At 37.5% G+C, this 16,407-nt stretch overlaps 1 protein-coding gene across 1 annotated transcript in view; it reads left to right on the top strand.

Moving 5' to 3' along the window:
• The window catches only part of RNF17 (ring finger protein 17), a 122,730-nt gene that overhangs the window by 73,927 nt on the left and 32,396 nt on the right, over nt 1-16,407 (top strand). Inside the window, exons 20-25 of the mRNA XM_029936189.1 lie at nt 5,605-5,832; nt 6,730-6,880; nt 7,035-7,153; nt 12,517-12,607; nt 13,985-14,100; nt 15,661-15,947. Of these exons, the coding sequence (XP_029792049.1) occupies nt 5,605-5,832; nt 6,730-6,880; nt 7,035-7,153; nt 12,517-12,607; nt 13,985-14,100; nt 15,661-15,947 (992 nt within the window). The remainder of the gene's footprint in view (nt 1-5,604; nt 5,833-6,729; nt 6,881-7,034; nt 7,154-12,516; nt 12,608-13,984; nt 14,101-15,660; nt 15,948-16,407) is intronic.

Here is a 16,407-nt window from a genome sequence, read left to right as displayed (position 1 = left end):
GGAGAGGGTCCTTCTCCTGAGGGAGGGAGAGAAACGGGGCAGGAGAGGGAGACGCAAAGAGTAAAGACAGAACTCACGGTTCTCCGATCAGGCGGAAGAGAGCATTTATTCAAAGAACTGTTCTTTATATAGTCTTCAGGGGGGGAAGACAAGGCAAGCTGACCTAGGCAGGCTACAGAGTCAAATGCATATCAAAGAAGCGCCCTGACTTTGCCTCAGCAATCTTGGGGGATGGAGAACTAACACTGAATACGGTCTTGATCTTTTGTGTGCCTTGGCCACTCACGTCTAGCTCAGCAAGACAGTCGCCAAAAGTTATTTTGACCAGGAAATGGCAATCTCCAGCCTCCAGATGCAAATCTTGTTTACTGGCTCACTCAACGGAGTGATAATCCTTGCCTGAGGCAGACAGAAAACTTGGCGGCCCTGACAGTGGAGAACAAACAGGGTTACTGAACAGGTTGTGGGAGGAGGGATGGGCTAAATGGGTAAGGACATTAAGGAATCCACTCCTGAAATCATTGTGGCACTATATGCTAACTAACTTGGATGCAAATTTAAAAAAATAAATTTAAATAAACAAATAGAAGAAAGTTCCCTCTAGCTGCAAGTTTTAAAAATAAAGTGTTACGCTAGAAGTGGATATTGTAGGGTATTGAAGTTATGGTTATTTGGAGATAGAAAAACAGGCAGATTATGAAACATGAAGGAGGTGAATATTGCAGGACTTTGCACTGTAGGTAAGGAAGAGGGGAGGGGGTCAAGACTGACTTTCAGAATCACTGACTCGACCCACCCAGTAGCTGATGATATTGTTCCTTGAAAACAAGGAGCAGAAGAGTCAGGAGCAGGTTTGCAGGAAAAGTAGATGTCATATCAGCTTTGGACATGTGTTTGAGGTACCTTAGGCATATTAAATTATAGGGAGACATCTTCAAGTGGCAGACAATTGTGCGGTGTCCGGAAGACCGTCAGCCGCACACTAGGCCTTCAGGTTTGCGAGACTGGACTGCAGTGGTCGGTTTGGGTGCGTCGTAGCAGAAGCACATGATGAAGAGTGGGAGTGCAGTGGTGAGAAAAGGTCAGGCATAGTCACTCACTTCTAAATGAGCACTTTTGTGCTCAGCACGGGCACATCCAGGTTTTATCGGTGAGCCTGAAATTTGTAAGGTCCCCTTTAAGGGAGAGAATACAGAATTCTAATTATAGAATTAAATAAGCAAAAGTAATAGTTACATAGACTGATAAATCACAACAAATAACAGATTTTCAGAAGTTGACAGTACAAGCATTAAAAAACTTAGACTCCTCACAAAATACTACAATTTTTATAATGTTTTAAAGTTTATTATTTTGAGAGAACAAGAGCAAGGGAGGGGCAGAGAGAGAGGGAGGGAGAGACAGAATCCCAAGCAGTTTCCACACTACCAGCACAGAGTCTGACATGGGACCCACACCCACAAACTGTGAGATCATGACTTGAAGAGTCAGACATTTAACTGACCAAGCCGCCCAGGGGCCCCTACTTATTATTATGTTTTTTTTTAATTTTTTTTAATGTTTTATTTATTTTTGAGACAGAGACAGAGCATGAGCAGGGAGGGGCAGAGAGAGAGGGAGACACAGAATCTGAAGCAGGCTCCAGGCTCTGAGCTAGCTGTCAGCACAGAGCCTGACGTGGGGCTTGAACCCATGAATGTGAGATCATGACCTGAGCCGAAGTCAGACGCTTAACTGACTGAGCCACCCAGGTGCCCCTATTATGTTTTTTGTCTGTGTATGAATCACCACTTGAAATGCCAGATTCTATGATATTTCCTATAGGCAGAATACTCTTTAATATAGTGGATTGAAATTTATTTCTTGGTAATTTTAAAATGTTTTTCTGATCCGTAGCTCAATTATTAATGTTCTGTAAATTTCTAAAAATTATAATTAAGGAAAATCTATCATGTTTGTCACATATATATGTATTATGTATATGTATATATTTTAAGACATTTCAAATTTTGTGTAATGAATCTTACACAATCTTAAAGTTTGGATTGGCAACATTTATTAATGTATTTAATTAACTTATTAATAAGGTGAGAATATTTCTCATCCAAATTGGGACATGTTTAAGAGTGAAAGAGAAGCACATGTACCCCAATGTTCATAGCAGCACTGCCAAAAATAGCCAAAACATGGAAAGAGCCTAAATGTCCATCACCTGATGAGTGGATCAAGAAGATGTGGTATATATACACAATGGAGTACTACATGGCAATGAGAAAGAATGAAATCTGGCCATTTGTAGGAAAGTGGATGGACCTCGAGGGTGTCGTGATAAGCGAAATAAGTCAGGCAGAGAAGGACAGATACCATATGCTTGCACTCATAGGTCTAACAGGAGAAACCTAATGGAGGACCAGGGGGAGGGGAAGAGGGAAAGAGAGTTGGGGAGAGAGAGGGACGCAAAACTTGAGAGACTGTTGAATACTGAAAACAAACTAAGGGTTGAAGGGGAAGAGGGAGCGGGGAGAAGAGGTGGTGGTGATGGAGGAGGGCACTTGTGGGGAAGAGCACTGGGTGTTGTATGGAAACCAATTTGACAAACTATTAAAAAAAAAAAGAGTGAAAGAGAAACACTGTTATATAACAGCTGCTGTAAACCGAGTGGTCCAGTCACTATACTCGTTAGATAATTTGTCGTCAGCATCCTCGTTGTAGTGGTATATTACGGCATTTATTTTGTGCCCTGTATTTTCATGTTGTGACACTAAGGTGGTGGAGTATTTCTGAAATCCATTCTTGCACCAAGATGGCTAGCAATAGCTTGACCCTACAGAAATGTGGCTATCAGTCACAAGACTGTATCCCACTAAATACAAACTAAATATCTCTCCAACTCAGCTTCCCCTTAGCCAGCTCCTCAAAATGCTGTGGCAAACACCCAAGATGAAAAGAAATGTGGCAGAAGAAAAATGGGGTTAGAAAGAGTCCATGACATTTACTAAGTACAGTTAAAAATATATCGAGTGCCTGGGTGACTCAGTTGGTTAAGCATCTGACTCTGGCTCAGGTCATGATTTCACAGTGTGAGTATGATCCCCATATTGGGCTCCATGCTGACAGCTCAGAGCCTGGAGCCTGCTTCAGATTCTGTGTCTCCCTCTCTCTCTGCCCCTCCCCTGCTCACACTCTTGTCTCTCTCAAAAATAAATATTAAAAAAATTTTTTTAGTATTTACTTTAAAAATTTTTATAAAACACGTTGATTTGCCTTTCCAAGATTCCTATGTAAGTGAGGAGTCCTGGGGCTTAAAAAGAAGTTTTAGTAAAACCACCTCTAGTTTTCTGGCAGCCCCAACCAATCTCCTTGCCCTCCAAATCCCAGATTTTTGTTTTCTGACTACTGCAACTAGAGCCACCTTTTTCATTGTATCTGTTGCCTGTCCTCAAAATAGAACATGAGCTTCCCTTGATCAGTGCCTGCCCTGATCACCTGAAGAAGTGAAAAAAAAAGTCAAGTTCCACAAACCAGTCTCTCTAATGGACTCAACCATGTTATCCACAGTACCCACCATTCTTTATAAAGTGATGTTGCCAAGAGGATGTGGAGAAAGGAGAACCCTCATGGGATAGCTACTCTGGAGAACAGTATGGAGGTTCCTCAAAAAGTTAAAAATAGAACTACCCAATGACCCAGCAATTGCACTACTAGCTATTTACTCCAAGGGCACAAAAGCACAGATTCGAAGGGGCTCATGTACTCTGCTATTCATAGAGCAGCATTATCAGCAATAGGCCAACCATGTAAAGGGCTCAGATGTCCAACTAAATCCTATATCAGAAACCAACTTTACAATATATGTTAACTAACTAGAATTAAAATAAAAACTTGAAATAAAAAGTAATTTCATGGGGTGCCTTGGGTGGCTCAGTCAGTTAAGTGTTAGACTCTTGATTTCAGCCTAGGTCATGAGATCAATCCCTGTGTGGGGCTCTGCACTGAGTGTGGAGCTTGCTTAGGATTCTCTCCCTCCCTCTCTCTGTTCTTCCCCCCTCCTCTCTCAAATAAAAAATGAAAAATAATAAAGTAATTTTACTTCCTGTGACTTAAAAATGTTATCTATAAAATATTGTAGTATGGATAAACATGTTTTATGAATTCAATGACTAGATAAAATGTCTGTGCTAAAAATATATATATGAAAAATGTTGCCAAAGTAATCTGTTCCTTCCTACCTCAAAGTTCATGCCATCTCCTACTGCCTTGCTGTATCTAAGCTACATGCTTTCTTTTAGTTTACTTGAATGCCTAACTCCTACTTATCCTTTTAAAATCTCAGTTGAAAAGTCACTTAATCAGAGAAACATTCCCCAACTCGCAGACTAGGCTAGATTTCACTGGCCTATGCCAAATCTTTTCTTTGTAACTCTTGTTCATGTAATTTATTTTTGTGTGCGTAATTATGTATCTTAGGATCAATATACTCGTAGGTCCATGAGAACAGGAATCCTGCCTAGTTTGTCCACTGCCATATCTCTGCATCTAACATTATGCTTGGCTCACAGTATTTACCTAGTAAATATTAGTTAAATGGAGGAAATGAATATATGGATCTCTGAAGAGAGACATGGTTAGGGGATTCACCTAGGAGTTAGCAGCATATAAATGAGTCCATTAGATACATTCATTATTCATCTCAATCTCCCTTGATGAAGATGCAACTGTGAGGATTATAATCTATGAGAAAGTCCAAAAATAATAGATGATGAACCTGAGACTGAAGAAAAACCAGGAACCAGAGAAAGAACATTTCAAGAAGGAAAGAGTGGCTAGTGCTGATAAATCAAGTCAAGTAAGAACTAAAAGTTACCCATTAGATTTAGCAACAAAAATTAGGTCACCTTGGTTAGCTAAATCTCAAGCTTATTGTGAAAGAAATTAAGTTTAATAAAAATAAAGGACATCTAATTATCTGTGTTACCAGTCTGAACTAACCTAACTATTAAACATTCTAAATGCTTCATTCAATAGTTTCTCTTTTTAATACATTTCTCATTTTAATATCAATTGGCTTCCACTTGCATTCTCATTGGCAATGGATTGATACTTTTTAGTCATCAAGACAAATTATCAGTAATTCTTTGTGAGTATAAGGTATCAATGGCAAATGATGAAATTATGAGCAAACTTGGTATTTAAAGCACTTTTAAAATAGAAAGTTTGGGGGCACCTGGGTGGTCCTGTCAGTTGAGCATCTGACTCTTGATTTCAGCGCAGGTGTGATCACAGGGTTGTAGGATCAAGCCCCATGTTGGGCTCAATACTGAATGTGGAGCATGCTTGGGATTCTCTCTCCCTCTCTCTCTGCCCCCCCTCCACCCATACTCTTGCTAACTCAAAAAAAAAAAAAATAGAAGTTTGGCTTGTAGGGTGGTTTTTGTACTTAATTTGGTAGTAGTACCCTTTTTGAAAAGAACTAAAATTGCTGTTAATATGAAAACTAGGAAGCAGCAAATCATAGTTAAACTTTTCACCTGTAGATCTAAGCAAATAGAAACATGAATATTTTGCAAACTACTCTTTTTGCTAATGAGTTTTGTTATTTTCCAGGTATACCCTCAAGGGTAACTCCAAAAAGCATAGTGAAGTATGGGATCCTTCTCCAGAAGAAATTATTTCAAATGAAGTAAACAGTTTAAATCCTATGTCTATAAAATCACTACCTAATGAGAATCTCCAATCACTTTATAACAAGGAACTACCTGTACATATCTGTAGTGTGATATCTCCTGAGAAGATTTATGTTCAGTGGTTATTAACAGAAAACTTACTTAGCAGGTATGACATAAGGAAAACATATTGCACATGGGCTTTTCTCTATATTTTGTTTCAAAAATCTATAAGTCAAAATGTAGAATTTTAAAAGCAAAATTATTTCAGCTAGTCACTTAAAAACTAGTTAAAAGTATAGAGATAGTGTCTTCACTTGTTATTTTCACTACATTAGAATTAGTCATTCCACAAATACTTATTGAATACCTATTATTTGACAACCAGTATCGCAGGTGTTGGGGACACAGTGGTAAAAATATTTACAAGTCTTTGCTGTCATAAAGCTTAAATTCTGGTAGAGAGAGAGAGACAATAGACAACACTTTAAAAAAAATTTTTTTAATTCTTGATAGAGAGAGAGAGAGAGAAAGAGAGAGCGCGAGCGAGCATGAGAGGGGGAGGGGCAGAGAGAGAAGGAGACACAGAACCAGAAGCAGGCTCCAGGCTCTGAGCTAGTGGTGAGCACAGAGTCTGATGTGGGGCTCGAACCCACAAACGTGAGATCTGACCTGAGCAGAAGTCGGAGGTTTAACCAACTGCGCCTCCCGGGCGCCCCGACAAAATATTTACTGTAGCAGATTGTGACAAAGACAATAGAGTAAAAGCAGTTGGGGAGGAAGGCAATTTTGGATGATCAGGGAAGACCTCAAGAGGACAACGACATTTGAAATGGACCCTAAAGGAGGAGACGGAGTAAGCCATGAGGATATGTGGAGGAAGGTCATTGCACACAGAGGGAGAACAAGTTTAAAGACCCTGCAGTGGAAATGTGTTTGGGTTTTCAAGGAAAAACAAGGTATCCAGTTTGGCTTGAGTAGAGTGAGAAAAGGGAGACAGTAGAAGACATGGTCAGAGAATTATATGTTGTAAGAAAAGGTTTGAAAGTTAATTTTTTTTCTCTAGTTTAGAAGAAAAGATGGTAGCTGCTTATGAAGACTCGAAATGGGAACCTATTAAATGGGAAAATGATATGCACTGTGCTGTTAGGATTCCAGATAAAAATCAGTGGCAAAGAGGCCAGATCATCACAATGGTTACAGACACATTGGTAGAGGTAAATGCAGAGTTAAAAATACAATTGTGAAGGTAAATGGATTCAGTATTTTTATTTTGAAAATTTTTAATCTAATTTTTATTATGCTGTTCAGTTTGGAAAAAGTATTTTGAAATAGTGTCTTTCCCCAGTCTCAAAGTTCCTATTTTCATAGGTTTTGCTGTATGACGTGGGTGTTGAACTAGTAGTAAATGTTACCTGTTTACGAGAGCTTCAAGAAAACCTACGGATGATGGGAAGATTATCTTTGGAATGCTCTCTTGCTGATATAAGGTAGTATTTAGCTGAATAAATGTTCTCACTATTGAATAATTATAAGTATTTTTCTTTTTGGATGGGTTCTTTTCAGTCTTTCCTTTTACTAGCATTCTGAAACTCAATAAATCTAGTTAATTTGGGAGGTGCCTGGGCAGCTTAGTCAGCTAAGTGTCTGACTTCAGTTTAGGTCATAATCTCACAGTTCGTGAGTTCAAGCCCCACATCTGGCTCTCTGCTGTCAGCACAGAGCCCACTTTGGATCCTCTGTCATCCCCCCCACCCCTCTCCCACTCGTATATTTTCTCTCCCTCTCCTTCTCTCTCACACATAAATAAATAAACATTTATTTAAAAATCTAGTTAATTTTGAGGTTTTAAGAAGAGGGGAAGATAAAAATTTGGAGCACATAAACTTTAGGGATATGAAGGAATAGAAATAGGTGAGTATGACAAGTATCTATGTAGATTCAATTTTGTTAAATATTAAAAACTTGAGGGACATAAGCAGATAGAAATAAAGTGTATTTAATAAGCTTAGCATTGCATGGCAATCTAAAAATGTATGAATTACCAAAAAGTGAATTAGGATTCTGAAAGTGGCATGAAATACTTTTTGAATCTAGAATACTGTAGAATCCAGAATTCTGCCATAAACACAAAGCAGCTTGGATAGCAAAAGTAAAGGCTGCACAATCTCTACAACCAAAGTAGACAACTAGGTTTCCCTCTGTAAACCCCCAAATATAAATAAGTGTGGTATGCCATGCCCTTATGGACCCTTATGGGCCTTTATGGTTATCGGCATTTGTGTGGAAGGAAGGCTGCCTGGGATTTTAACAGCTCTCGGAGTAGGAATCAGCAACAGTGTTTCACTGGAGCATGCAAGCCAGTCTGAGAACCACCAAGACCAAGAAGGGAATAATGCAAGATGCTCTTCATAAATGGATGCTAGAGATCTATGATATGCCACATTTTTTGTGGTGCTGGAGCCTTAGCCATATAACGTTTGGAAGTTAACTGGTGCTCTCTTCCATGACCCCACACTGAGCCTAATTTGAGCAAGACAGACAATGGGGCAAAGGAAAGAAAAGATGCAGACAAAAGTAGGGGAGAGGAGCAAGATACCAAAGTATGAGGCCATATTTTCTGTCACTTTGGGAAAACAGCACCAGAGAGTTCTAGAGCCATGAAGCTAGGAAAGCAGTTATGATCCACCTCTTCCTCCTAAAAGCACAGGAAATCTTATTTCACTTAAAACATGATATATCATTTGCAAATATCTTCTCCCATTCAATGAGTTGTCTTTTTGTTTTGTTGGCTGTTTCCTTTGCCTACAAAAGCTTTTTATTTTGATGTAGTCCTGATAGTTTAATTTTGCTTTTGTTACCCTTGCCTCAGGAGACCTCTCCAGAAAAATGTTGCTATGGCAGTACCAGAGAAATTACTGCCTGTGTTCTTTTCTAGGATTTTTTATGGTTTCAGGTCTTACACTTAGTTCATTTTTTTCTAAAGAAGACTTACAGATGTTCAATCCACAATTGGATATCTCTTCACACATGTTAGATAGCTATTAAAATGACAAGAAATAATACATGTTGGTGAGGATGTAGAGAAAAGGGAAACGTGATGTACTGTTGGTTGGAATATAATTGGTACAGCCGCTCTGGAAAACACCAGAGAGGTTCTCAGAAATTTAGGATAGAACTACTATATGATCCAGCAATTCCACGTCTAGGTGTTCATCAAATGACAACTGAAACACTGATTCAAAAAGACATATACACCCCTATGTTCATTTCAGTGTTATGTACAGTAGCCAAGATAGGAAAGCTATAGATGGATGGATAAAGATGATGTGTGAGGTGATATCCCATTGTACCAGATTCAGATTATGTCTTCCTGACCATGTCTTGGAAGATGCTATGTTTCTAAGAATGTAGCCATTTGTCCCAATTTTCGGTATATTATTGTTCATATCAGATTCCCACCAGACTTAGTATGGATATATATTATCCTCAGATTTCTTTTTGAAAAATACAGAGGTGGCAGTTGTAGGACACATTTCATTGAATTACAGAGTTTTATAAAGGGGGATTACAAGAATTACAGAGTTTTATAAAGGGGGATTAGGAAGTATAAACTTCGCTTTATAAAATAATAAGTCATGGAGATGAAAAGTCTGCATAGAGAATATAGTCAATAATGTTATGATCATGTTGTATGGTGACAAACTTGCCTTGGTGAGAACTGAGTAAGGTATGGAATTATTGAATCAATATGTTGTACACTAGATACTAATGGCATTGTATGTTAATTATACTTCAATAAAAATAAAAGGTTTATAGAGTCTTAAAGTTGGAACTCAAAGATCTTAGAGGCAGCATGACTGTAATTCTGTTTATACCAGCCCTGATAAGTGAACATTCAAGACCAGCTGCTCTGTTGCTGTGGAGCAGAGCCCTCAGAGGAGGTTGTTTCTTATTGAGCAGCTCCAGTGACTAGGACTTCCTTACTCTGTATTAAAATTAGTCTCCCCAATAGGATGCCTTGTTCTTAATGATCCCTTTCTGTTCTAATTGCTGACATACTGTTTATTTAATGTTCTTGAAGAGCTTATCAATAATAGTTTCCATAATCTGCCTATTTGCACAGAATATTTCTGTAATCTTACATGTACCTTTTCCAATATCGGATTACTAAGAGTGACTGTGGACCATATCTGTAAATTGGTTCTATAAATTAAAAGAATGTAATGCCCTGAATGGAAATCTCAGGCCTGCATACTAAAAATTCTTATCCTAAGGGTGCCTGGGTGGCTCAGTCACTTAAGCGTCTGACTTTGGCTCTGATCATGAACTCATGGTTCATGAGTTTGAGCCCTGTGCTGTCAGCACAGAGTCTGCTTCAAATGTTCTGTTCTCCTCCCTCTCTTCTTCTCCTCCGCTAACACTCTCTCCTTTTCTCTCTCTCAAAAACAAACATTTTTTAAAAATTAAAAAAAACTTATCCTAGTTTTCACTTCTACCTTGAACAGTTCAATCAGAGCAGTTGAACAGAATCTCATCAATCCTTTAATTGAATCCAATAAGGTAGAGAATGTGTTCCTATATACACCTTGAATTATATCTTTTGGACTCAAATGGAATACCATTATCTAATGAGTCTAATAATAGCTAACCTTTAGCACTTCTGGACCCTGTATTAATTGTCTTACAGGCATTACTTTAGTTAACCCTCGTAATAAACCTTAAAGCTATAGATAAGGGATTATCTATAGATATGAAAATTAACAAGAGGTTAATTTATTATCCAGAGTAATACATCTATTAACTTTTGAGCTAGGATTATAAACAAGGTCTGAATTCAGAATTGGAACCAAGTGCCTGGGTAGTCGGGTTCTGTGGTGACAGTACGGAGCCTGCTTGGGATTTTCTTTCTCCCTCTCTCTGTGTCCCTCCTCTGCTATAGATAGATAGATAGATAGACAGACAGACAGACAGACATATATTTTAAAAAAAGAATTGGAGCTCTAATTACTATGATTTACAACTCTACTGAGAAATCTTTTTCTTATTTTAGTAAAATATACATAACATGTAATTTGCCATTTTTAATGTACATTGCAGTCATATTAAATACATTCATATGTTGTGTAACATTTACTACTATCCATTTCCAGAGCCTTTACATCTTTCCCAACTGAAACATTTTTTATGATTATTTGTGAATACAGACCAAAGTTTTTTAATGTTATAAATACTTCCAAAGTTCACATTCAAATACTTCAAAGTTAATATTTACAAAATGTACATTCATAATAGATCATAGAAAAATCTTAATGTTAACACTGATTATTTTTTAAAATATTTATTTAAATATTTATTTTGTGGAGATTGCATGCAGGAGAGAGGCAGAGAGAAGGGGGCCCAGGAGCCAAAGTGAGTTCTGAACTGACAGGATAGCTGCAGCAAGCCCAGTGTGGGCCTCAAACTCATGAGCCTTGAGATCATGACCTGAGCCAAAGTCAGACACTCAACCAACTGAGTCACCCACATGTCCTTGTGAACACTGATTTTTATCTGAATACCATTATAATAAATTTTTAAAACCACAACTAATTCTAAGAGCCACTGATAATTTAAATTCTTAATCTTAAGAGCACCATTTGGGCTTCTTAGTAAATAGTGTCGCATATTTACTAAATCCTACTTGGTCAGACTACCTGCACAGTTGGTTTTGTTCACTCACTGATGTGAAAAGATCAGCCAGGTTAGTTATTTACTTGGTGGTCAGCTCCATTGAAACTCCAAATCTAGAAATCCTGTATAGAGAGCCTTCAGAGCCTGCATTATGATACTTGTAATCTCCTTAGTGGTACTAGTTCTTTATTCTTTGAGGTGGATTTGATGGAAAGTCACTCTGTTTCAATTCCACAAACTAAAATAGATGATGAAATTGAATATTCTGCTTTTTATTGGCCTGTCAGTATTTGTTGAACACTTTTTTAAATGTTTACTTGTTTCGAGAGAGCGCATGGGTTAGCGGGAGGGGAGCAGAGAGAGGGTGAGAAAAAGAATCTTATGCAGGCTCCATGCTCTGCGCAGAGCCTGACATAGGGCTTGATCTCATGATTGTGAGTGAGATCATGGCCTGAGCGAAAATCAAAAGTTGGACACTATTCCTGAAATCATTATTACACTATATGTTAATTAACTTGGATTTAAATTATAAGTAAGTAAATAGTCAGATGCTTAACCAGCTGAGCCATGGAGGCACCCTTATTGAGCATTTTTACCATGAATATTAAAAATAAATTTTCTATAAATTATTGAGGCTAATATTCATGGATAGCAGTTCATATTAGATTTAAATTCCAGAAAAAAGCTTTCAAAAATGTTAGGGCAGTGGAATCATTATTGCAAAGTGATTGTCCTTTTTAAATTTCCATTAAATAATTTTGAGGTGCCTTCTGTGTGCCAGGCACTATTCTAAGCATTAGGTATATGATGATGGACATAACACATAATACATTATCCCTGCTCTCTCAGTTTATAATCTAGTCAGCATGTATGAAGTGTACATAATCGGTTAAAAAAAAACTTAAAACATAGCTTTTTAAGGATTCTCAATGTAGTTGCAGAAAAGATATACATAAGTTAGCATATGATATGATCCCGAAGTAGAATAGAAAGGAGTAAGCAAAAGTCTATGAAAACAGAGAAGAAAATTGTGAAAATAACAAGCCATGTTTAAATTGATATCTCACTACATATGTAATTTGTTCATATATATAAGAATGTATACATATAGTGGTTCTTTTATATTTCTGGATCTTATGCTGTTATAAAACAAGTTGTCTTTTTTTTGTGGTTGTTTTAGACCAACTGGTGGGAGTGACAAGTGGACAGCTACAGCTTGTGACTGTCTTTCATTGTACCTGACTGGAGCTGTGGCCACTATAGTCTTACAGGTGGGTCGTGGGCTAAACAGTTACAATAGATACATAGTGGATATTTCATTGATGTTTTGCACAATTTATTGTTGAGAAAATAACAGCAAACTATTTGGATATTTTGACAGCCTTTTTTGGTCTTATTTCAACTTATAACACTTGTATGATATAGATGTCCCATAAATGATATGAATTAAAACATTTCTAAAGTAATAATTTTGAGTTGATAATTTGCATGTTAAAAAACATTATGCTAGAGAGCATTTTTTAAAAATGTTTAATGTGTTTTGAGAGACAGACTGAGAGTGAGGGGAGGGAGAGGCAGAGAGAGAGGGAGATACAGAACCCAGAGCAGGCTCCAGGCTCTGAGCTGTCAGCACTGAGCCCAACATGTGGCTTGAACTCACAGACCTGTGAGATCATGACCTGAGCTGAAGTGGAACGCTTAACTGACTGAGCCACCGAGGTGCCCCACTAGAGAGCATTTCTAAAGCCTTTTGCTAGTCATTATAAACTGAAGAGTTAGTCTACTGAAATCATATTGATTGTATGTATAAGAATGAGTGTTTGTGTTAAGTATGGGGTTTGAGAAGAGGGATAGATTTTTTCAGAACTCTTAAAAGTATTCTTTATTTACTTTTGTTCCAATGGGATACCTTTATTGTGTTGATGATTAGAATTTTCTTAGGTAACTTTTCCATGTTACTTTTTCTATGTGTACTTTCTCCATTTTCCTAATTCCTTGCAGCACTTGGCTTCCTTTCCTTTATCTGCGCGCGCGCGTGTGCGTGCGCGCGCACACACACACACACACACACACAGCACACCTGGGAAAATACATTTCAATTCTATAATTCGCAAAGGGTTTAGGAGGATAGACAAATTTGTAACTTATGTTCCCTCAGCCTGTTCTGGGCTGAAAGAAAAGTTTTCAGTCTGCCTCCCCTGACACATACACCTACGTTGGATAGCTCAGTCAGTTGAGCATCTGACTTTGACTCAGTCATGATCTTGCAGTTCATGGGTTTGAACCCAACTTGGGGCTCTGCACTGATGTTGCAGAACCTGCTTGGGATTCTTTGTCTCTCCCTCTCTCTCTGCCCCTCCCTAATTCATGCACACCTGCTCACTGTCACTCTCAAAATAAGTGAACTCAAAAAAAAAAAAAAAAAAGATAAGACAGTGAGGTCTTCCTGACACATTTCACAAACCTGTCCCACTTAACTCTCTTCCATGTTATTTTCTCTCTAATACAGAGTCAGGTATCAAAATTACTTGGTTGGAAATTTATTTTTCTGACGTGGATAAATGTGGAGGGAATGCCTGTGCGAAGTCTGTTGTTTATAAGGTTTCCTTTAAGTATTCCATATTAACTGTGCTCTTAAATCACTGCAGGAAAACAATACAACATGGCCGTTACCTGTGAAAATTTTCTGCAGAGATGAAAAAGGAGAGCGTGTCGATGTTTCTAAATATTTGATTAAAAAGGGTTTGGCTTTAAGAGAAAGGAGGTAGAGACTTTTTTTTTTTAATATCAGTTTATAATGAAGGCTTCTCATTTGCCTGTGTAAATTTTTATACCTGTGTGCTTTCGTCTTTTTTGCTCCTAATGATTTATAAACTAACCTCGAGAAGCCAGCTCAGAATTAAATTCATTTGGGATTGCTTATTTCTTTATTCAGGTTCACTAGCTCTTGCATATTTAAATCCCTACTAATATTTCTGCTTTTATGTTTTCCCTTTTGCTTTGGCATTTACACTCTAAACCAAAGGAAAAGAGAATTATATAGTGGGTACCATATCCTTGCCCTTTGCTATCATTTGCTTAGACAGAAATGTTTAAGCTTTATTTTGTAAATTGTGGTAAATATACACCAAAATTTGTTATGTGAAACACAAATGGTTAGCAGAAAAGTAATTGAAGACCTCTCAGGTACTAAGTTTGGGGTTTAAGGTCCAGTTGGTCCAAGGGGCAGAGGATGAGGATGTTGCTATAGGCCTAGCTGCTGCTTTTGATTTCTTTCCTTCCAGAGGTAGGGTATGTCAGCATTGCAAACACATGTTTCTGAGTAACCACTGTGAACCATGCATGGCCAGGTCTCTTTTTTTATCTTGCATTATTATAACTTAACTTATTTGGGCCAGGACCCCAGTCCTGATGGAATAGTAGGAGAATGAGAAATCAAGTAAAACGGGACGTGAAGTAGTTAGGTAAGCCTGGTAGATGCTGGGTTAACTGCCTAAGCATCGGCTCAGAGCTAGGCTCTGTGTAAAGACATCCTGCATGTATCTCTTTTCATGTTCACTGGCTTTAGGCTAAAGCGGCTCCTTGATAAAAGAAATGTTAAAGTGAAAAATGCAAGCAAGTCAATACTGCTAACATCTGCCACTGTGATGCTCCTTACTACTTTTATAGCACTGAAACTATTAGCTATCTAAAGGCTGGAGACCAAGTGGGAATGATGTTAACTGGAGAGTTAGGTAGCTATCTCACAAATGCTTGTCTCCTTTTTTTGTAAGAAAATACATGAGTAGAAGAAACAAAAATCTACAATTCTGTGAAAATAAACAATATTTCCTATAGGATTTATTATAGTAGGCATTTTTTAACTGGAAGTAAAAATTATGTTATAGCTTATCTCAATAGTACTGTATTGTTTTTAAGGGACTTACCATTTGTATTATTTTGATAGAATGTGTGTACTATCTGTGGACTAAATTAGAATCAACCTGAAGATGTTGTATTTTCCTTTAAGATGTAGTTAATTGTACAATACTTGTGATATACTTATGAGATTTTAAGACAGAATAACATGTAAATATGAGATAGTAATTTAAAAGTTTAAGTGAAATTATTTTACTTTTTCCTCAAGCTCACTTATAATTTAAAATGATTTTTATTATAGCTTAAATTATGCTCATTTTTATGTAACAAATTAGACTAATATATCCTAGACTAGAGCAAGTATTTTCTTTACATGTCCAGTATATTTGAAGAACTCTCTTTATATTGTTTTCCAAAGGATGTTTCTATGTGCTCATGTTTAGATATTATTTTTGGGATGTTACAGAATTAAAAAATTAAACAACAGCCATTCATCTGAGAAGTCTTTGGAAATCCCCCCAGAACAGGAAGATTCAATGGTTACAAAGTGTATTAAGACTGACTTTGACCCTGACAAAAAAGCTGCTGATGTTATCAATGAACACAAGGTATCTGAATTTAAGCAGAAAATTCTAGAACCAAGAACCACTGGATGCTATAAACCACCAACTATTCCTAACATGAAAGTATTTGAGGCAACAGTCAGCTGCATTGGTGATGATGGAACTATATTCGTAGTACCCAAGTTGTCAGGTAATATTTTTTTTATGTTATGTAGGATTAATCACCAATCGTAGCTAGCATCCCAGTTCTCTATAAAATAGACATAGATTGAAATACCTTGGGCAAGATTTAACCTCATTTTCACAGGTTTATTGTGAAAATAACTCATGCAAAGTGCTTTTCACATAAAAATAAGATGTTGAGTCATTGGGGAGAGACACGGGGCCTAAGATAAACATGGGGGTGGTCCCAGGTTTGTAAGACCTGGCACTTAACACAAGTTTGGAGGCTTTCTAAGAAAAAAGACTACAAAAGTTTATATTCATTTAGAATGAGGAAAGAAATCAAAACAAATGGCTGGAGATTGGGAGCCTTTTGAGAATATTCAAAAACTTCCTGTGATGCCTTTAGGCTTGTGTACAAATGTTACCTCACTCCAACCTGGGTGAATCCAGCATACTTTTATAACTGACAACAGCTCTAGCACTCA

The sequence above is a fragment of the Suricata suricatta genome, chromosome 4 (genome assembly GCF_006229205.1).
Source record: "Suricata suricatta isolate VVHF042 chromosome 4, meerkat_22Aug2017_6uvM2_HiC, whole genome shotgun sequence".
Classification (NCBI taxonomy): domain Eukaryota; kingdom Metazoa; phylum Chordata; class Mammalia; order Carnivora; family Herpestidae; genus Suricata; species Suricata suricatta.
The sequence above is the reverse complement of the archived record's forward strand: the minus strand, read 5'-3'. Positions and strand labels throughout refer to the sequence as shown.